The sequence below is a fragment of the Colossoma macropomum genome, unplaced genomic scaffold (assembly GCF_904425465.1).
Source record: "Colossoma macropomum unplaced genomic scaffold, Colossoma_macropomum, whole genome shotgun sequence".
NCBI classification, from domain to species: Eukaryota; Metazoa; Chordata; class Actinopteri; order Characiformes; family Serrasalmidae; genus Colossoma; species Colossoma macropomum.
In genome coordinates, this window is record NW_023495565.1 from 734,189 (window position 1) to 757,725 (window position 23,537).

Sequence of the window (23,537 nt, forward strand, 5' to 3'; positions counted from 1 at the left end):
GCCACATTTTTAAAAATACAATCAAAAACTATGAATACAATGATTTTTATTCAACACAAAATACAAAAAAAATGTACTTAGTATTTAAACTAAATCCAATTGAATGAGGCTAATGGTGCTCTCTTTGTAATGAAATAAGCAGTTGGTCAGTTTTCATTAAGTATTGCCAATATCCATGATATATTTAGAGAAGAATATTGTGACAATGTTACATAATTTATCACAATAACAATAAATATTATTGTCATATTATTTCTCACTCCTAAGTGACCAAGCACGCATTGCATTACAGATACCACAAGACCCTATATATTGGTTATAGGTATTTAATAAGTACTTTTTTTTACTATACAGATATTTTATATCACTTTAAATGCACCTCTGCTTTAACAACAGAGGACACAAACACAAAATTCAGCCATTGAAGCACACGAGATGACAGCACAAGAAAGGGAATATACACATTTGGGTTCTCCTCTCTCTTGCTTCTCAAGTTGCCCAAAAGCAGGACATGTACATCCGACCCACCATTGACAATGTGAATTCCAGTCAATGATGTGAAACAGGCAACCACCAGCGGTACAAAACAATCATAAGTTACGCAAATAGTGTCGTAACAGAGTACAAACCACAAAATATGAAGTCTTTCTCTAAGGAACGAGCAGAGAAGCAAAAAGGAAGAGGCAACGATCTGAATCATCCATAATGGAAAAAGCAAGTACAGCAACGTCCACAGCGCCTCACCGTCCAGAGTGCTGAACATCCACAATGCCCTCAAAAAATGTCTTAATATCAAATCATAAAAACAGCATTGCAAGTGTGGGTCATCCTCATATCCTGTGGTTAGGGCTTCTCAGCAGTCACAGTTTACAGTTCATACAGTCCCACTCGGGACCACCAAAAGCAACCCTCAGCTGTCATTAACAGTAAGTTCAGTTCTCTCCATCTTCCTTTTATGCTTGCTCAGCTTACCCTGCAGATTTGAGAGGCGTTCAGAAATCCAGCCTCAAGAGTTCCTTTAAGGTGGGTTGATGCACAGAATGGAGGGACACCAGTGTCTTGTATATGAGTGGACTTTTCACGATGTGAAGAAGAAGGAGAAGAGAGACTGAGAAGAAGAAGCAGAGAAAAAGAAGGACAAGGAGAAGGCACGCCGTGCAGTGTGAAGTCCTTGTCCCCTCAGCACACCTACACAGACAGAAAAAGCAGTTTGATGGTCAATAGGCCACAGACGTTTATCCTCTTAATAAAGTATTAGGTAGGGCACAGCCAACATATTGGTTGGCCAGTAAAAATAAGCCAATAGTAATGTATGGGTATTTATTGGCATTGGAGAAAATGTCAACAATATTTATGAGTGACATGTTTCACAACAGCCTTTGCACTTCTAAACTAAAGTTGCTCACTTTTGCATATTTAAATGTGTTTTAAAGGACTCCTATCATGGAAAACTAAATTTTCCTTGACTTTGAAATATAATAGTTTGGTGTTGTATGTTGCATTCCATTACATCCTCATTTCATATGCTCCATATTTTTTGGCTTTGAATTTATTGTTTTTGTGCATTTATACATATTAATCTATTCAGCCTACAACAGTGGTGCTCCACCTAAGACACTGAAGTTATAAAACTGATATAATAGTTTCATTTGATTGTTTTGATTTGTTATGTCAAAGTTTCCTCGTTTTTATTTGCTTTATGTATTGTTTGAATAGTAATTTTTGGTCTTATTTATTTTCTTTGCTATACTTTTACTATCATAAATTTACAATTACTCTTTAGATCCCTTGTTTTTTTTGTATGATGCTCGACTACACTGTTAATGACAGTCACCCTCAATGTATTCCAAGTTTAATTAAAGACTGATCGATTGATAAATATAGAAAGTGTGTTTCAGCCTGAACTGTTTTTCAAATTGGGTAAAAACAGAGCAGCCAATTAGAAGAGGACATTTACAAACATCAGTCGTAAAAGCACAGTAACAACAACAGCCAGTTAAAAAGGATAAAGCAAGGTTGGAAAATGGTCACTTAAAAATGAATTATGACGTTATGTTACATTAAGCCATATAAATATTATAAGGCACCTCAAGGAAAGAAATACAATACAAGAAACATGTAAGATATGGACCTCTTAAGCCCTAAGTATCACAACTGCAGCACGCAACTCTTCACTTAGGGTGTATTTCCTATACAAGTTTTGGAATTAATATATTATATTGTGTAATATATTCCATCTTCATAGGAAATAGCAGTATAGCAGCTAGGTACTACTGTTAACTTTACTTCAGTACTGGAGACTAAGCAGTCTCTTACATACATATACTGCATTAAGACATCCCTGTGTCCTTCGGAATGAAAAAAGGAAAGAAGTCTGTTGTTCTTCATAATGCAAGATATATTTTTTAAAACACTGTAATTTAAATTGAAGGATCAAATGATCCTGCAAGTGTACAAGTGTTTTTATTTCATAGTCTAGTAGATATCAAACTGGAAAGTTATCAAACGCAGTTGGATAACTCATCTGCACTGACGCTGTCCCTGCAGTTTCCTGTCAATGCCCACACAAAAGCAAACTTTTTCAGGGTCATTTTAACTTCACAGCAAGGTCCTGTCACTGTCAATTATCTTTAACTCCATGGCAAGATGCAAAAAACAACCTGCCAGTTAACCTTCACTAGTGGGGAAATGAGTGAATTTGTTTTTGTTTTTTTTTTTTTTACCTGTTTTTCATCAAATTACTTTTCTCATTCTTAAGCGACAGGATGAGAGCAATCATCATGACAAATGTTTAAAATAATTTCCTTTAAGGTAGCTACTGGGTAGCTATGAGACATACTTTTGTTAATTTTACAGATACAGTAAGGCTATTTGACATTACTTAATGATTTAAGCGTGCAGTTTGCACAATGCTACTTGTTATATACAAGTTTTTATTACTTGTTAGCTACATTAGCCTTGTAACTCCTTTGAAAAACTAAAGAATTAAAGAAGTGTGTAGTGGTTTGAAAGAAGATGTTGATGTAAAGCTAGTCTCACCTTCTGGTCAGGCAGGAGGGTGCTGTTCTGCAAGGGGGTCAGGTGACTGCTGAGCAGGGCTCCACCAGGCCGGTCATGCTCACAAAAGATGGTGCCATTGACATAGTGGAATCTGTCCCCAGGCATCAGACGGTTCCGACATGTGGCACATGTGAAACACTGCAGCAAGTAAGTAAAGAGAAAGTCAGAGTAGTGGAGTTTAACCAACATTTTTAATCATCTTAATATCTCTTCTTATATTTACAAACACAAATGTGGTATTGAAAGCATAGAATCAGCACTTATAACAGATTTTCTCTGCAAACGTTTCAAGTGAAAAATAATTAAAGACAACAGAAATACATATTTCAAGGTGTATACAAGTTAGGGGATGTAAGATGGTTCTTAACTGGTGTGGAATAATCCCTGCTTTCTGAAATACTGACAGTTAAGGACATTCAGTGCCAGAATGAGTGAGTAACTCACCTTAAGGTGGTAGACATTGCCCTGCGCCCTCATCACCATCTCGCTGGCTGGAATCGACTGTCCACATGCACTGCAAGCCCCACTGTGACCAAACAGCCTGCAACAATAAACATAACGGTCATAATATGTTCTTACACAGAACAACCAGTCTGAAACTTCATAATAAGCCAATGAGGTCATGGCTAAGGCACCTGCAATCCACTCTAATTTGAAGGATATACAACTGCGCAGACTGAATACAACTCGCTGGTGAATTGTTAGGGATAGTTGAGATGAACTGTCCACACTTCTTCCTTTATTATCTTAAATTATACTGTGCCTGATGTTTGCTGCTATATTAAAAACAAATGTGGGTAGAAGCACAATTTCACGATCTCAATATTGACTGAATACCACATTGTAATTATAATTATATCATTTCAAGAAGCAAACATGATACACATTTACGTTTGTTGAACCGCATGAATGCCTTGCCTTGATTCATCAATTCAAAACACTCGTAGGATGCTCCTCTGGAGCATCTAAGGTTGATGTGAGCATGTTGACCAAACATTATCACTATATAAAAAAATACAAGTAACATTTTGAGGGCTCATTCACATATTTCAGGCTTCTGTGTGATGAGTATAGCAATGATACATATCGCTGTTGTCAGGAGAAAACCTTCAAAATGATATCTTTACAGGAGAAGGAAAAAACCTACTTTTAATGTAAGTCAATGGAAAAAGACTATTTTCCAAGTCATTTTGGGCTGTTTCTTTTGGTCCATTCATCATGAAATTTACAAACAATGTAAAGGGCAACAGGTAATTTCAAATTATGTCAAAAACTAAAAAATGACAAAAATGGAGATACGAGGTTTTCTTCCGACAGTAGCGACATTACAATAGCAATTAACAAACAATATTCTGTAGTGAAATACAGTCACTCAACTTGTCCTTTAACTGTTTAAGATGCCAGGTATTCATTACATTCCATCACAGGAAGACAAAAAAATATGCAGTTCAGTGAAAACACAGATTTTATGTTTCAAAAGGACTGCAGAATGCGACAGTTTTGACTGTATTTGCGTATAAATATATTATACTTTACTACTAAGAAACAAAAGTGCATTGGCAAGGACACACTGTTAAGGATGTGACTGAGAATACAGAAATAGAACAGCTGGATCTGACAAGGCTTTTGCGTTAACTAGGCTATTCTAGCTGACGGTAGCTAGGTTTAGAAACAATGAAAAGATATTTCTCTGACAAGCTAACATGTTAGCACATTGCCCACTGAGGAGTAAAAACCTTGTGTACAAGATGGCAAGTATCATCAGCATCAAGTATTGTGGTGGTTAGCTCATTAGCTCATCTGAAGAAGCAGCCTCCATTGCCCATCTGACATGAAAACTGATCAATCGTCCCATGGCTATTTTTGAATAATAAAGTAAGCCTACACTGCTATGCTAATTTCAGTCAAAGTCCTTGCTTTTTCCTTTCCTGTGGTTAACAGAATATTGGTTTACTAACTGTTATCACATACTCGGATACCCGAATATCAAAATTAATCAGATTGTACATTTCGAACAGACTGTGCAGCCCTATTTTATACATATACTATATGTCCAAAAATATCCAGACATGCCTTCTAATTTTTGTAAATTCAGCTACTTTAAGTTACACCCATTACTGACGCAGGCATTAAATGGTATAGACAAAGCTTTTGTAGTCTATATAGAAAAGCAGTGCCAACAGAACGGGAGCAGCTGCACATGAGCCTAAGGTCTACCATGGCCAGTGCCAAGCTTCAACTTCAGGGGTGTAAAGCCCCCCAATAATGGGTCATGAAGCAGTGGAACTGCATTATCTGGAGTACCATCAAACACTTTTGGGATGAGTTGGAGGTGGTGTTTGAGATCCAGAACTAATCATACAACATCAGCACCTGAATGCTCTTATGGCTGAATGCAATCAAATCAGCAAAGCAATGTTCCAACATCTAGTGTAAATTATTCGCAGAAGAGTAAAGGCTGTTACTGCAGCACAAGGGGTCCAACTCACTATTAATATCCATGCAAACTTTTAAACTTACAGTTTATAAAGGAAATCTAGGTACACAGTTGAAGAGACACCAGAAGCTAAGAAGCCACAATTTGCAAAAACCAGAGCTGGTAATTTGAGAGTAGGATGCAATACAGGGGCCTTCCAGGCCTCTATGGCAGGGTACCAATGCCCTCCAGTCCTTGACTGCAGCCTATCAGCTAATGTGGAGTGGCAGTATAATTGGTGGCAGTGGGTGGGGGGTGGCTAAAGGGATCCTCTGATCCACCCTTGGCTCCTAATTAGGGCGCACTTGATTACCCTGCTGCCTGGGCCTGAGGTTGTTATGGGCAATTTTAGGAGAATGCTCAAATTCAAGCGAGTTCAAGCCCAGCTCTTGACGAGCTGGTAAAAAAAAAATATATATATCATCTGCATGCACGCACACACTTGCAGATATAATCAACGCTAAAACACAGTCATGCACAATATGCAAAAACAACACCTGTGATAGCATCTCAAAGGCTGCGTTCACATTACCAGGCTGAAGTGGCACATACCCGATTTTTGCCTTAATGTGACACAGATCTGATGTTTTCAGAGCTGTGTGGACACGCAAAACTGATCTTTTCAAATCAGATCTGAGTCACTCTCATATGCGGTCCTACGTCGGATACATATCCCATTTGTGGCCATGTGACCTTAATAAGAATGGTATTCACGTTTTTTTTGTTTGTTTGTTTGTTTTGTTTGTTTTTTTTGTTAACGTGGCAGCAGCACCTAGCCTGAGGTTAGTACCAGTAAACACTGCAAAAGCAACACAACTGACCCTTTTTCGTCTTTGTCTTGCTCTAATAATGAACAGCTGATAGCTCAGTTATCTTCATGACAAAGCCTCGTTCTGCTGGTTAGTTTGTTTGTTGTTTATGACGCACTTGCTTCCTTCTTGTGACCCATTTACATGATTGATTAGGATGTGCGCATGCGGGACATTTCAGGACATCAGTTTGTTCCCACTGGTGACAGATTGGAGTCATTTACCCACTCAAATGTAAATCAAGACAGAAAGATCAGATCTGAGCAAAAAAAAAAAATCGGAACCAGCCAAAGTCAATCTGTCACATACATGCACATACTTACATGACTGTGATAAGAATCTTAAGTAAATCATCATTGTTGTGCTATATTTATGTATTTTCTTAGAAGCTCATTTAGCCCCTGAATTTAAACTGGGCCCTGCTTCAGTTCTTCAGTGTCATGATGGCACTGAATTGGAGCTGAGACAGTACATTCAGCCCATAATTCTATGTGTTTCTATATACGGGCTTCATATGGGAGTTAATATTCTCAAATTACTCTGAACAAAGTTTGACTGAAATAAAATTATGACAAAAAGTGATTTTAGTTTCAAAGTAGTTACAGAGTAATTTACAGTAGTTAGCCTAGTCTTTAGTCTTCACATTAAACAGGCCACCAGTTAAGGGGTTAACACTAGTCATCTACTCATCAACTGTTTCACTACAACAGGCAGTTTAAACATTTAGGTCGGAATGTACAGCCTCTCCTGTGGAGGTTTTTACATCATTTTTTACAGCAGGGGTGCCCTACCCTGTTCCTGATATCTACCACCCTGGAGCGTTCAGATCCAACACACCTGGCTCTAATATTCAGATGCCCCTGAAGGCCTTCATTACCTGTATCAGGTGTGTTAGATTAGGGTTGGAGCTAAACTCTACAGGGTGGTAGATCACTAGAAGACTGTACACCCCTGTTTTACATGCTCCTCGTAAAAGAGGTATTCTACTGATTTTTAAAAAAAAATCCCTACATGGTTAAACTGTTGAGACTAAAACCAAGTCAGAGTGGTTTGACGTGGAATGGTGCATTGTAGAGAAAATTGCTGACTTGGATTTCTTTACAACGGTAGTGACAGAAACCACGGTTCACTCTGCTAACTCTAGCTGATGTTAGCTAAGCCCAGAAACACTAAAATATTCTCTGGCAAACTAACATGAGGAGTCCTCATCAGCATCCAGTGTTGCACCAGTTAGCGTTGTCAACTAATCAGCTCATCTGAGAAAACGGCCACCCTTACTCATCCAACATTGTAAACCTACTGACTTCTCTCAGCTGTTTTTGAATAACATTACGTTTTCAAATGTTGTCCTCACTTTTTTGGCAACACCAGTGCTGTCACCTAAACAGGTAAGCTTATAGCCCCTTGTTTTTCCCCCTTGTTTTTTCCTCCCTGTAGCTAATTAATTATCTGTTCGGTAATGCTTACTGATACTTGAATATTAAAATTAGTGGAAATGAACATTCCTAGTGTTAATAAATAAACCCATGGTCTCTGAATACTGGCACTCTTTGCTAAAAGAAGGTCACAGAAGGACACAGCTTGTTGTGATTGTAATGTTTTGTTCTGTTGTCTTCTTCAAAGGAAACCTTACACAGTATTGTAAATTTTAGCCAGACAAAAAACAGATTTACTGGAGGAAAAAAACAAAAAAAACAAAAAACAACTTGCTGTTCTTCGAAACAATCTGAAGCCACTGCCAAATAAAGACAGAATGAGTTTTTGATATTCATCAACACTTTTAAAATTAAAAATCTTTATCACTGTTTGACAACAATATAAGTATATCAGTATAAACAATATATCACCCAGCACCAATTTAGGGCTTGACTTTAAAAGTAACCCACAAGTTTAGTAATCCAAAATGAATCAAGTGACAAACTAAGTATCAGTCTACACTGCACAAGGTCTGACTTGTACGAAATACCTGGAGACAGCGTTGATAGTCCTCTCGCCCACAGCTACTTTTCAATAGAGGAAACATTTCTTCCGCTTGCGGCCTTTTTGTGACAGACCACTTTGGCAGCCAACCCACACCATCGTCTTCCTCTCTCTCTCTTTCTCTCTCTCCTTTTTCTTCCCTACTCTCTTTTTCCTCCCCCTCTGCTATCGCTGGCCTGGCACTGACTGACTCGCAGTAATGAATTTTTGATCTTAATCCAAACAGTAATTTAATAAGGGGAGGCAGAAAGCAGTGCTGTTCATCCTAATTAATGCTCCCTTCTTTTTATCGGACCTCAGGCTCCGCGCCGCGCCATTTGGCAATGAGGCTCTGCCCTTTTGATTAGCTACAGTACATTATACATATTTAATACACTCCAGATTGAATATACTTTACATCTAGCAAAGACTACCACACACAACGTGCAGAACTGCCACCCTCAGCCCACATCGGGAAACTTGGTGAGTTGGAAGATTGATGTAGGCTTGTTTGGAATGGCATATGTAATCACTGGGTAGTTTTTTGTTACCAATAATGTGTTAAGTTCTTGACTTTAGATCAATCTAAATGTTCACAGCTTTTAAATCAATAATTAGGAACTGGTCCATGGTCAGCCCAGTGCAGTCTCTACTAACAGAGAGATTGACAAACATGCATTTTAACCCCTTAACCCAAAGAAGCTGTAGTTCTCTCTGACAAAAACAAAAGCATGCTGTATTTTAATTTTAATTATTTCTCGTACTTCATTGAAACAAATGGAGAAATTTTGTATGAACTGTAGACTTTCTATACCACAAATGAACACTTTTAGTCATTGTTGTTCCTACAGAGCTTATAAAGAGCAAGAGTCACATCTTTTTCTATTTTGGTATGTATTTTTTAAAGCACATCAAGTCGAGCTGTTTGAGCCCAACTTTTCTTTTTTTTTGACACTGAAAGAAAAAAAAATGAACGAATGTAAATGTAATTAATTGCATAACATTATGTAACTAAATATGCAATCAGGTAATTGCATTTGAACAGTATGGGACTGGGACTAAAGATTCACGAAATTAGACGGTGGTGTCTCAATTTTGCATTTTAGTGCCTGAAATTGCGCCTTATGTTAATATGCCAATGTTCTTTTTATCGGTGTATTACAATATTTAACATAGTAAAAGTACAACATTGTGTAATAATGTGATTATGCATGTTAAGACTGGAAGGGAAAAGTTCATGGACCAAGTTTAACTTGCCTTGACAAAGCAGTTGGGATGAAATCTCAGGTGGTTGCTAAGGTGTTGCTAGGCCATTGCCATGGGATCCCAGGTGTTGCTAAAGTGTTGCTGTGTGATACCAGGTGTTGCTAAGATGTTGTTAGGCCATTGCTTTGAAATCCCAGGTGACTGCTAAGGTTGTTAGGCTGCTGCTATATTATCTCAGGAGGTTGCTAAAGTGTTCCCAGGCCATCACTATGTTATACCAGATGGTTGCTAGGACATTAGGCCAATGCTATGGAATCCTAGGTGGTTGCTAATGTGTTGCTAGGTCGTTGCTATGTTATCCCGGTCCAAAAACACAAGCACACTATGTGATCCTGCAAAGTTTCATGCTTCTAGCTTGTAAACTGCTACCCGTCAAAACGGTACAATAATAAAACTAAGAACAGTAAGTTGATTTTTGTCAAGCCAACTTCATTAATAACTAGCTGCAATTTAAGGGGTCCATGCACTGACAAAGGTGTTTAAAAGTCCATTTTGCTGCAGAAACAAGAACTGGCCTGTCAGCTGCAGGTAAAATACTGCAAATCTGCAGTTTTGCTCTTGTCTGAAAATTCATCCAGCCTGGATAGACTGTAACCCTAGTTTGTTTGTATTTCATTAAAGGTCTCATTTAAATCATAATGTCAAGCTAATTATGACTAACCATGTGCATGAGCGTCCAGCATTCTGACCTCAGCCTGGGATTAGCTTTGAGGGCTTTGCACCACTTTTGCAGGTTTTCGGAGATCTGCAAGTCTCTTTGCCCTCAAGAGCAAGTATGACCTGGCACTGGGACATCGAGCACGGGCACCAAACCATCTGTGAGGCCCATGCCAAGCACTTTCAAACATGCTCTGTGGTCCGCACTTGGCACAGACTGGGCAGCACGGGCACCGATGCCGTGCGGTCATGGGCCAACGCACCGCCGCACACATCCAAACAAGCAAAAGGTCAGTTTCAAAGTACCTCATAATCACAAACAAATCTAATCTGTTCACCTCTGGAACTCCTGGCATAATATACACAAAGGAGCGAGGGCCAAATTCTCTCAGAGAGCTGTGCCTCCTCTATAGTGGCTTATAAACAAGATAAAACAGCCATTATACAGCTAAAACCAAAATATTTTTGAATTTACAAAGCGTACATGCTAATACAGATGTTAAGCTTAAAATCCCAATGTTATTTCCACTGGTTTAGCCGGAAAATGCCATTTAGGACTGTACAATATGTCATTTGTTAATCGTTGTCGCAGTATTGACCTTTGTAATACTGGTACTGTACAAGGCTGCGAATGAGCCCTCAAACCTACAACTTTTTTTTTTTGTGCATTATGAGCATTCTGTCATACCCCATTAGGTCCAGAAGAGATTCTCTCTGTGTTTAAGTAAATCAAAACATTCATGTGATCCAACAAAAATACATAACTTAGCTCAAAATTATGCAGATCAATCTTCAATCACGTTAGTGTTTTTCTATAGTCTTAGACATATCACAATCATAATAAGGCATTTTGTATATATCATGCAATCCTTATAACATTTGCAATGCTTTAATTTAAACATGCCTAGAGTCTTGGGGAAGGCCTTGAAAACCATTCCTTGTGGGACAGAGACACATGAAAGGCGTGTGGGAGGCTTTTGAGGGATATGGCTGCTCCCCGTCCCATGTCACACACACCCACACAGTTCCTGTCATGACGGAGGTATTTTATGCTCTCTTGTCCTGGCTACTGTACGCTCACACAGCTTGATTCCCATCAGGCAAATAAGCTACAGATGGCTTCAGAAAGGCTACAATCCTCAGCAAGCTACAACAGGGATGTCTAAGTCAGCCATTCTTGTAGAACATCTGCAGACAATCAAGCTTATGGGGACTGAATTTTTAAAAACAAAAAAGTAAATTGTCTAGTTAAACATATTTTTGTATCATGCTGGATGAAATGAACAGTCACAAAATTACAAAAGTTTACATTTTTTAAAAAGCAATGTCAAAAAGCTCATTCATCGGACTACAGAAAAAGAGCTGAGAAATAACAGTATAAAATATGTCATTGTAATATGGATATATTTCTCTATAATCATTAATATTGCATTGCATGATGTAGAATTAGCCGTCTGTATTAGAATTAGACTGTATTAACAAGGCCATAGCCTTAGGTAGTATTAACTGAGGAAAACATCTTGGGCACAAGTGTAAACAATATTACAGAAAATACAGAAATTTGTAAAACATCACAGCATTACGACACTTTGTAGTCACTGACTGAACTTTTCAATGTAGTTACAATGGAAAGTCTGTACTATGTAATTAAATAATGGCTAGTTTTATTTCACATCCCAGTTAGACTTGCTCTGATTTGCTTTTTCGGTCATGGTTACCCCTACAAACCAAACAAATCTGTTGAATTATGTGATTAGGTGTTTTAATCTGATACATTTACATGACACATCCATTTTGTTCCACCTTGACAAAAACTGTATTCACAGGACACACCAAATAATTTCCCTCAATCACAGGTGCCACCTCTCCACCCTATCCCACCCTGTTTTAACCCCTGAAAATTTAAGGACTCATTGGTAGATCCAGACTTTCTTTTCTCACTCTTTTAACTATATACATAAATTTCACTGTAATCACTGAGAAATTTGCTGAGGTTGCTGAATAATAAGTCTTGAAGGGGATTTCTTTTTATTTCTGCATAATTAAATAGTTAAGATGTCAACAGCATGGTTTGATGTTAAATGCTCAATAAAAAAAATTCTTACAGAGTCAGAATTGTTCACAGCAGCGGTGACGCCTCTAAAAGCTTCTTTACAGAAAGTTATTACATAAAATGGTTATGAGGATGCCTGAGATATTGGATTTTGGCCTAAAATGCACTTTTTAACATCTATTCTTGGCAGAGAGGAACATGCAGGGTGATGTAAGGAAAAATATCATTCAGAGCTGTTTTTTAATATTTACTATTATTTTACCGTGCGGCACGGTGGCACAGCGGGTAGCGCTGTCGCCTCACAGCAAGAATGGCTTGGGTTCGATTCCCGGCCGGGTGACCAAGGTCATTGCTGTGTGAAGTTTGCCTGGTCTCCCCGTGTCTGCGTGGGTTTCCTCCGGGTACTCCGGTTTCCTCCCACAGTCCAAAAACATGCAGTCAGGCCAACTGGACATGCTAAATTGCCCCTAGGTGTGCGTGAATGTGTATGTCTGTCTGTCTGCCCTGTGATGGACTGGCGACCTGTCCAGGGTGTATCCTGCCTTCCGCCCAATGACAACTGGGAAAGGCTCCAGCGACCCAGAAGGATAAGCGGTTTAGATGATGTATGTATGTATTATTTTACCATTATGGACATATAAACACTCAAAAGATACATGTAGGTTCACTAGTAGTTTTGGATAGTAAATAAAATGGTTTTATTTGCCTTGTAGACATCTTGACTCTTGGTTCCTGTCACTGTAAAGAGTCTAAGTTTCTCTGCAACGTACCATTTCACATTAAACCACAGCAAATTACTTTGTCTTTACCTCAAACATAGAATTATGCTGAAATGTTGAGAAACTGGTTAAGTTCCCCTTTAAGGTTAATTACAAGTCTGATATAAGAATTACAAGAGTAATAAGTCTCGAGTTTAAGGGGTTAAACACCTCATTGCCCCATACCTGATGTAGTCAGTCCTGCAGAGGATCATGCCCCCTTTGCTGTAGCAGGTGGTGCCGATCTCACCCAGTTGGGCCTGGCAGCACGAGCACTTCAGGCAGCGTGTGTGCCAGTAGCGCTCCATGGAGAAGAGCAGGAAGCGGTCAGAAATACGGCCACCACAGCCAGCACATGAGCGGACAGCGCCGCCACTGCCTCCTGTCACAGCCACGGCCGACGACTCCACACGGCTGTTCACCATCGTGGCCCTGTGAAAGAGAGAAGAGGAACTAGTAAAAAACAGTGGACTGGACTGAGATTCCCAGATGCACATCCTCAAAGAAACTCATAAAAGAATGTCTGGTATTGCCATTAAAGGAATAGTTTTGGGGGGAAAAAAATCTAATTTACACAATTTCCTCCCCACACCAAATGTAATCGATCAGCCAAGACACGTTTAGTGTCTGAAGTTTGGTCCATTAGTTTTGCTCTGGAGCTATGAGGCTAATGTAGCTAACAAGTAATGGAATCCTAAAGCCACCAGACAGCACCATACACACTGCATGTCTAATCGTCATATAGTTGCATCAATCCGCATTTGGTTCTTAAACTAATCTCAAACAGACTCGCGCATGTGGTTTCTGATGATGTATAATGTGCTGTTATCTATAAAAATGGACAAAAGTACACTGCATAATACAGGGCCCATATCCTACATTTATTTGCATTGTATTGTTTTTCCCTGAACAGTCTACTTATGACATTTATGTTGCTTTATATACCAAAAGCAGTCATAATTCATTTTTGCATGACCATTTCTAAATTCTTTTTATCCCATAGAATTAAACACTCTGCTTTTGTTACTGTGCCTTTAAGACTGAGATATGCTCCTAACAACATCAACGCTAAACTGCTGTAGTGAAAATAAGTACACATCATTAACAGAGAACACACTTGTGTTCTTTTTAATGCACAATTACTGTTTGTTTGCTGAGTCTAACATATTTTTACACTTATGGCACATTTTAGATTTCATGTTTTATTTTTTCCCCCAATATGTTAAACTCAGTAAATAAACCGAAATTTAACTTTGTAGAAAATCACCACGTTTAAGTTTGTTCTTATTTTCACATAGAAAATCAATAAAACATGTCAGTTGACCTGCGGTGTTCAAGCTTTTGCACACAACTGTATGTCAATTCGTACGTTTTAGTAACATCACAAAAATAATGAATTCAGTAGAAACTCTGATAGTGCCTTCATATCATAACATCCAAAGAAATTAGCAAAAATTGGTTTTCTATGATACTGGCCTTTTAAGAACAGCAGTCATGTTGAAGCGTGAATTTTGTCCATACTTTTGTCCGCTTTTACAGATTCCTTTATAATGTAGTACACAGTCAAATTGCCAAAATTACTTGAATAACTAGTTCCAATATCCACACTTGATATTAGTTAACTGGACTACATTATTATGAATAATAATAATAATAATAATAATAATAATCGTGTTAGAGAAAAAAGGATGAATTAGACAAGCCACTAGTGATGTAATCAAAGGATACTCTGAGGAATTCTAAAAGGATTGGGGAAGAGTGGGGGGGGTCACTATGCCAACTAATCTTGTAGTCAGCTGCTCCTCAAACCTACTCTTTCTGGGACAAGGAAAGGGGTGTAACAGATATATAAATTAACAAATAAATGTCAATTACAAAAAATAGTTAGCCAAGACTGACCAGCATGTTGATAAATGCCTGATATGTTACAATCATATCAAGAAGTCCAATTTTAATCAAGTAGTCCAGTCAAGCAGTATAATAAACCAATAATAACAACAGGTAGTCCTAACAATCCATTGTAATAGGCCTAAATCAAGCTTGCGGTTAGGCTCTGGGTCTGGCGAACAACCAGAGAAGCAGCTCTGATTGCCTGTTTTATTTATTGGCAGAGCTTCATCTCAGTAAGCTTACCAGACAGAGCTGGCCCGCCTTACCCAAGAAAATGCAGAGCCATTTCAGGAAAAACACAAATAAACCCATATCCCTAAGGGTAACTCGCACAGCTAAACTGTATCAACCGAACAAAAACATGACAATGACAGTGCTTTAAGCCCACAATAAATATCCATTAATCATGATTTAATGCGTTTGAAATTAGTTTCTTCAAATTCCTAAAAAATAAATGTTACACAATAACGTCCAAGAAAGTTCCTGCAATGTGAAATTAATGGCACAGCCTTAGAGTATTGGAGCATGGAGGAAAAAATAACAAATAAAATAAAAAACACACTATATGCTGAGGGCAATGTGAGCAACAGTGTCTAGTGAGACTGGTATATCTATCTTGACATTACCAGATCATATCTGGAGCTCATTTGCAGGACTTTCCATCTCAAAAAAGAGAGTTCAAGCCGGGCTTGGGCAGTGCAGCTTTTGGTTGGCAGTGACTAGATCCATATGAGCTCTATTCAACCTCAGTCTACTGTATCTCAAAGACAGGGTGCTGATTTCTGGAGATCTACTAATAACAGTTTTGTTGCTAATGAAGAAAGAAAAATTCTTTCGAATGCAATCAACAGAGAGTGCAAACAACAGACACTCACAGGTTCATCAGAACCTTCAACGACATCATTAACTGGTATACCATAAACTAAAACCAGCTATCATGATAGTTTTAGCTTCAGCTGAACAAATTTTGGCTTTGTGTGTCCATCATGATACATTTCTGTTTGGTGGCAGAAGCTGTCCTTGCTACATTCAAGGACAGCTTCCTCATTCTCTGACACAACCGAATAAGCACTGATACACCATGCTGGCAGAATTCAGGAAAATGAGCGAAAACAAAACAGCAAAACAGCGTTTGAATCCTACGTGGTTTGGTCATTGTATTCTAATGCACAATTCAAAAATTAAACAACTATTATTCAAATTATTTATCAGAAAACTGACATTGAAGCATTTATTTTCAGCCTGTACTGATACATCTTTCTTCTTTAAGAACTGCTAAGTTTTAAAATGAGCTATTTTTAACTGAAGCACTTCGTTTATGACCTGAAAGTAGGCTATCACGCTCAAACTACTCAAACAGTCTACAGCCCCACTGGAAAAAATACACAGCTAACAGCATTACGTCACACAATCTGAGTGGATTTTCAAGCTAGATTTTCTACAAGTTGGCTTGTCATGATTATTACATAATCACTTGATTGCAATTATTTAAGCTGACCAATTTTCCACAGCTGTTAGCTTTCACAATCATATGTTTATGTCGCAACAAACAGAATGAGAACTGGGTGCGTTTTCATCTGTTGGGTTGGGCCAATTACGTGTAATTAGAGAAAAACATAAAGCATATTTATTGAGATGTCATGGGTTTTACAAAAACAATAAACATTCTAACTTCTGACTGGTGCGATGATGGTCTGTTTAGTGGGCAGTATCTGTCATCAGTTGAGAACCATGAAGTATTAACAGATATCAGCCAATTTAGCCAATTTAGGTTTGAACTAACTCCCCGGTCAAATTACATGTTTTATTGATAGAAGCACACATACTCTACAGTGAATAAATATAAATATGGCATTTCTGCACAAATTCTGTTTTTTGCTGAGTCAAACATACTGTAAAAAAAATATAGCATAAAATAGAAAATGTTTTCCCCTATATGTTAAATTCAGCAAATAATCAATAATTGTGCATTAAAATTAAAAAACGCACAGAAGTGTGTTCACTGTAGGAGATATGCACTTTTTCACTTGGTAAATCAACAAAACACCCCAAATCTTTGTGTACGACTGTAAATGGCAATTAATCAGCAAAAACGTCATGATCATGACTGGCGTAGTTATAGGATTGGATATAATTCATTATTTTTTCCCCTCCAATATCCTGTCCAGCTTTTTCTGCAGATATCGGCCCAATATTGATGCCTGGTATCGGAACTGTGCCGCCTACAGAAAAGCTTAGAAACTTAAATAATTAAATAATACTTGGTAGCTGCCAAGTCATTTTTCAGTCAGAGCTGTCAACAGCCATCAGCTTACAGCAACAAGGAAATAACCTATTGTTTAAATTTTTAGCACAAGTAAACCATACAAAATATTAAATGGTGAAACTCAAACCCTTGATGGTACACAGGTGTAAAAACTTACCTGTGACCCCCTCATTGATACATAACTGAAAAGGAAAAATTTCCAGGAACAAAGAAATTGCAAGGACGAGGATCCTACAAGAAGCCAAAATTGTGTAAGATACAATATTTTACAGTATGGCCCTAAAAAAATTCACTGGGAGATGCAAAATGATTAGATCTATTGGGGTCTACTGACTGAGCTGGTGTTTTGGCAGCTTAGAGCCGCATGATCTTATTTTGGAGACTGAGGAAGCACACCTTGCATTTCCTGGAATATAGAAACTTCTTGACAAACTTTATCCGCGATGACAGATGCTGGGTTGAGAAAATGAGACCATACCTTAAGCAGCTGAGGACATGCAGTTCTTCAGAACAAGAAGCACCAACATAAAGCAGAAAACTGGAGGAAGCGAGCCAGGATCTACGTCTATCTGAGGTTCATTCATGTGTTATTTCCTCTCTCTGTTCTCCTGAAGGAAAGGTCAGCCGGCAGCAGACGGGAGATACCGAAGCCAGGTCAGAGGTTACGACTGAGCCGGTCAGATCGGAGGGGTCGAGCAGGGGTTAGCAGGATGACGGAAGGCAACAGGAAAGCAGTAAGCACCCTACTCCGAAAGAGAGCGAATACTTCCTTCAAGCTATATCTCTCACTTCAGCTCACGCTGGGCACAAGGTGCCAGCTGGTCAGACACGTTCCCACGATCACAGGCAATAAAAACCTTTCAGACCCGAAATACTCATTCAAACGCAACAACAATTCTAATGGCATGACACTCTGAAACAGTCTTATACACCTTTTGGCAAAGCATGTTTATATCCACCAACATCGCATGTAACATCTACATCTTCAAACAGTTAGACAGCATATTGACATAAACTTTTCTTTAAAAAACATAAATCTCTTTCCCTTAACTTCTCTTGCATTTGTTTCCTGTGTTTTTTGAAGTTTTAGGAGTGAAACTGATCACCTTACCCAGAAATATTAGCACCACCTCCCTCCATTTTCAGACAAGAGTCAGGCTCAGAAGAAATTTAGGGACAACAGACAGGAGAAGAATCTATTTTCCCACTATATCTCTTTCCTTCTGCAGGCAGTCTTCTTCAACGTGTAGGACTCTTCCCTCACTTTCTACTGGTAAAACTGGCCAAACAGGTCTGATATCACTCTGCAGTAAGGCTACGTAAGCGCTTCCTCTGCAAATAGGGCGACACGTTCTGAACATCCTAAACCTGACATGAAGCTACACGCCTATGTTCCTGTTAGAGAATTGGCGAGCTGCCTGTTCCAACCAATTCCAACGACACTCTTGACTCCAAGGCTGAATCTGTCACATTTACTGTAGACCACATAAGCAGGCTTAATGGCAGATTTTAAATCACAAAAAACAGCTACCTTTGCAAAACTAAACAGTCAATTTGAAGAAATGTTTAAGGTTTTGAGCTTTTACCCAAGTTTATATTGTGATGATAAATCAAATGGATTCATTCAATCCTGTAAAAAAGCGGGCTCTTTTATATTGCACTTACTCTCCAGCCCTTTCAAAAAGACGTAAATACTTTGAAGCTCTTACGTAGCGTGCCACTAAATTTATTCAAGGCATAAACAGAATTTGCTTTAACACCCTTTCTCCACAGCTGCCAACAGCGGAAACCACATTGCCATTTGCGCACACCTGCGTGCACTATTGAAAAGCAGGTCGCCAAATAACTTTGCCGCAGCTAATTTCATGAAAATGCAAATCCCCTTCTTTTTAATCATCCTCTACTGCAGACCTGAGAGTGAGAGACAATGCTAGTGAATAGGACCCTGGGGGAATATCACATGCTGTCGACTAGGCTGGGCTATTTCAATACAGAACAATTATATTATCCCTCTGAGAACTTAGGTAAGCTAATCCCCCTCTGAAAACGCTTGGCAACAACCTTTTTCGGGCTACGGGGCTCAATGTGGTGTCTTATCACCCCCTCGCAGAACTTTGTGTGGCTTCCTATCTTAGGCATACGGGCACTCATAACCAATTGCTGACACACACACAAAGAATAGTGTGGCACGCAAAAACCATGGCGCTTAAGAAAGTGGTGATGACATGGATTAACAGACAAAAAGTGTTTAAAAGTCAGGGTAAACTTGGATACTGCCATACATTTAAGAAGATGTGGCAGTTTTAGTAAGGTTTAGGAGGCAGCATTAAAAAGTTGGACATGATTCTGGACAGCTGGTAGGCTCCACCGTATCCTTATTCAAAGATGAGCTGTGGTTATGTTTAATCAGATCCACGTACTTAAGCAAAATTCTGATGGATGCTTATAGGCATCAAGTGATACTTTTATTTACACTGAGAAAAGGAATCGACTTCTTCCTCAATTCCATTTTAGTTCTGCACATTTAGAAGAACAGTGCTTCAGTTCCACTGCTGGTTGATGCTAGATGTCCCAACACATTCCACTACGGTTCTACAAACAACTCAGTACTTGAGGATTTTTTAACGTGATATTTTCTTCTCACTGAATCTGTTTCTTCATTTCGTCTACTTTTATGAAATGGTTACAAATACACTGCCTGATAAACTGTATTTTTTTATCCACTCATGGTGGAGAGGTACATGCAGGGCATTGTGAGGCAAAACAGTACCCAAAGAAAGCACTAAAGCAACACTATTTTACTGTTATCAGTGTTATAGTGATATAAAAACTCAGAGAACACGTGTAGGTCCACTGGTTGTTTTGGATAACAAATAAAATATTTGAGCTGCAGACTTCACGACCCCTGGTTCCTGTTACCACCACTGTTTCTGAGTTGGTAAGTTTCAAACCACTCTCAAAGACTTTGTTTACATCTCAACGACTGAATTATGCGGAAATTTTGTATAATAACTTTAACTGTAAAAAATCTGAGGAATTCCCCTTTAAAAGCAGAAGAAAGCTTCACCACAACTCACTAAAATCCTGGGAGACTCAGCTGGGGTCAGCGCGTGCAGCTCTAAAAGTGAGCCAAACTTTTCTTTCTTTCTCTCTCTCTCTCTCTCTTTCTCTCTCTCTCTCTCTCTCTCGTGATTTAAACGATGCCATCAGACAGAAAGGTCAGTAAAGGGGGGAGGTGAGCTACTCGGTTCCAGCCGGCTTACGCACTGATTGATGAAATAAGCAGGCGAAAAGTGGAGGCTGATGAAGAGAAACACAATGCCGTCCCTGTCCGCGCGCCGCACACAAAGACAAATCACATTTCAGTCAGCGCAGCGCTTGTAACGCTTGTAACGGAGCGTCTTTTAAAGGGAACTCCGCTGACTTTTCAAAAATTTGGCATCATAAAATGGCCATCATGTCAGCAGATTCATTGAGTGGTTTGGTGTGAAATGCATGAAGAGTGTCCTAAGGCAAAAGAGTCCCCAAAGAAAACTGTCCATTATTTTACTATCATCGACATTACTGGTGGTTTTGGATAGTAAATAATATGTCTAAATCAGCGATGCAGACATTGGGGAATCCTGGTTCCTATGGCCAAAATGTTAAGAAATCCGAACCTGTAAGTTTATCTACAAATTAACCACTTCACAACAAATCACTCTGAATGATTATGTATATGTCAACCTCTAAATTATGCGGACATTTTAAAAAATCGGTGGAATTCCCCTTTAAAGTTTTACTCTTGCGTCTCCCACCTTCCAGACTATACATGCATTATAAATCGTTAGCCATTTTAACTACCAGTCTGAAAGTGTTTGTCGACATTTTCCAACACTGGACTTTGCAAATCACACTTTATAGGGTAACAAGGTCTAGTTCTGAACTGCCATTAACCTCTCGTTGCAGTGAACAAATGCACGAACGCCCCAAACCCCCGCGTATGTGCAAGAGTGAGTGGCGCGTAATTAAAATAAATTAGCCTGCCCGCTCCGTGCACACCCGCTATAAATAGCAGCAAGGCCGGCGTGCAATGACCAGACCCTGTTGGCACCAAAGCAGTTTAGTAATATATCCTTCCCTTTTAATAATGCGCTCCGGGGCCATAACTGCACGCTTCGCCGTTTCATTAAAACGTCTCTCACTCTCTCTCTCTTTTTTAATTAACACTCCGGCGCAGGCTACAGCTCCCTATTGTGCAGAAAAAGAAATTCTCTGTGACTGAACTTGAGTCTGCAAAGCATCCGAAGTGGGTCACCCTGGTACCGAGCTGCAAAGGGACGAGTTGGGTTTAGTTGAGAGGAGGGAAAGAAAGAAAGAAAGAGTGGAAAGTGACTGCTGCAATGAAGATAAACATGCTACCAGCAGCAAAACTGCAAGTAAGTTAGGATACTTTGATAGCCTAAATCACCTTATCGAAAATGCTACCAGCATTAAAACTACAGGAAGGACGTGTTGACAGCCAATCACCCTCCCAGAAAAGGCTACCAGCATTGAAATGTATGACAGGACAGTTTGATAGCCTGAATTTCCGTATCAGAAATCATTACCCGCATTAAAAGGATAATTAGGATATTTTGATAGCCTAAATCACCTTATCAGGAGGTAAGTAAGATAGTAATATTACGCCGAGTCTGAACTGCATTAACATTGAAGACACCGTAAAACGTTTGAAACGTTACCACACTCTACTAACGATATGCGCATGCCCGGTTGGACCGCTCGAAACACAAACTGGACAAACTGTTAGCACTTACCGCTTTTTTCGTAGCACGTCCGACAAATGGCTAGCCTGGGATGTGAAATGTACACTCAAGTACAAAAATGAGACGCCTCTTCTCAAACTAAGTCAAATCTGGGCAGCAGCTTGCTTTCAGTGACTGTTGTTGATAATCCCAGATGTCGGGCTGCTCAGTTCAGAGTGACTCCAAAAGCTTCAAATGGTCTGTCCTTCTTTAGCGGCGTGCTCGACTACGGCTAGTAAACTCATGACTGTCACCGTTGCTCTTCTTAAACGTCGTTTTCAGAGGTAATATCTCAGATAAACACGGTGTTTTTCACCTTTACAGTAGGAGAAAATGTTCCACTTTTCGTTCCTGCCTCTTCACTTCGCGCTTAAATCTCACAGCAACGAGGAGCGAGTAAGTTTTGAACGCCACGCCTATCGTGACATCTGCAGCGCAGCGCCAATGAGATGCGAGGTGGGCGTGGCAAATGACAGCATGATGGATGTGTGTTTGAGGAACTTTTGCCTGTTGGAGACCGATTTCAGCGGCCCGTAATCGCGTTAAGAAGACAGTTTAATAACTTTCCCTTTGCCCGCTTCAGAATGGATTGGCCAACTGTCTCTCCTCCTCCTTCAGCACAGCTTTTACACAGATATTATTGGGACAGTCATCGTTGTTCGTTTCTTTCTGTAGTAGTTTAACAGATGTGAGAATCAGAAAGCCCCGTGTGTTTTTAAGTGCGGCTGTAAACTGAAAACTGCACTGCTCATCGCGGAGCTCCATCAGCATGGTGAACATCTGGCCTGGATGGCAAAGCCATTACAGAGAGAGCAGTAAAACTTCGTTTTAACTAACGCGAACCTGTCACATCTGCCTTGATTTAGAGTAATGGTCTGACGAGTAAAAAAGGCTTGTTTCGTTCAGCGCTGACCTTTCCTTTAAAGGGGAATTCCACCAATTTTTGAAAAAAGTATCTTCATTATTAGATCCTTAAGATGTAAACAAAGTCATTCGGAGCGGTTCGAAGTGAAAAGCTCCGTTCTGGAAACCTGCCGAGTCAGAATTGCTCACGCCTTATTAAAGAGTGGGAACGAGATCCTAATGCTTGGCCATGACTTAAGGCGTGGGAGCGAGACAGTTACGTCGTGGCCACGACTTAGTAAGGCGTGGGAAAGAGATAATTAAGCCTTGACCACAGCTTATTAAGGCATGATCATACGCATTATTTTTATTTATACGGGATAAAACCAACGGGTCTCCGTAGTTTCACTATGGTTTGGCAATAATTAGATTTTTAAAATGCGTCCATGCCCAGGTGCATGCAGCCTATAAGGCACCATACAACCCAACGATTGTTTGTTTTCAGGACCATTTTATCATTGTCGGCATTAGGCCTGCTTCCCTGCTAAAAATGTCATAGAAACCATTAAAACTTTCTGCTGGTTCCTGGTGATGTCCAGTTGTCACTAATGGTGTCCTGTGTTTTGCTGATGGGTTGATACCACAGTGTAAAGGATTTTAATGGTTTAGCAGGCGTTCCTGGACTAATACTTGATGCATGGTTTCCTAACAGGATC

The 23,537-nt window shown here is 39.4% G+C and overlaps 1 protein-coding gene across 2 annotated transcripts; it reads right to left on the minus strand.

The window, feature by feature from the left end:
- Nucleotides 1-312: 312 nt before the first annotated feature.
- On the minus strand, nt 313-22,353 carry lmo4a (LIM domain only 4a). Of its 2 annotated transcripts, none has more exons than XM_036563001.1 (5): nt 21,991-22,353; nt 13,225-13,470; nt 3,505-3,601; nt 3,040-3,198; nt 313-1,188 (listed from the first exon to the last, which is right to left on the minus strand). In XM_036563001.1, exons 2-5 carry the CDS (start codon nt 13,461-13,463, stop codon nt 1,180-1,182), a joined length of 504 nt encoding a protein of 167 aa, XP_036418894.1. In that variant the 5' UTR covers nt 13,464-13,470; nt 21,991-22,353; the 3' UTR covers nt 313-1,179. The 2 variants fall into 2 exon arrangements, with proteins under 2 accessions (XP_036418894.1, XP_036418893.1); XM_036563000.1 differs by lacking the exon at nt 21,991-22,353 and adding an exon at nt 18,306-18,480.
- Between the last annotated feature and the right edge of the window lie 1,184 nt (nt 22,354-23,537).

Coding starts and splice junctions, on each gene's coding strand:
- lmo4a (XM_036563000.1), bottom strand. CDS start 18,334: ATGGAGGGAGGTGGTGCTAATATTTCTGG. Junction 13,471..18,305: donor GGTGGTGCTAATATTTCTGG/GTAAGGTGATCA, acceptor TCTCTTTCACAG/GGCCACGATGGTGAACAGCC. Junction 3,199..3,504: donor GCAATGTCTACCACCTTAAG/GTGAGTTACTCA, acceptor TACTTGCTGCAG/TGTTTCACATGTGCCACATG.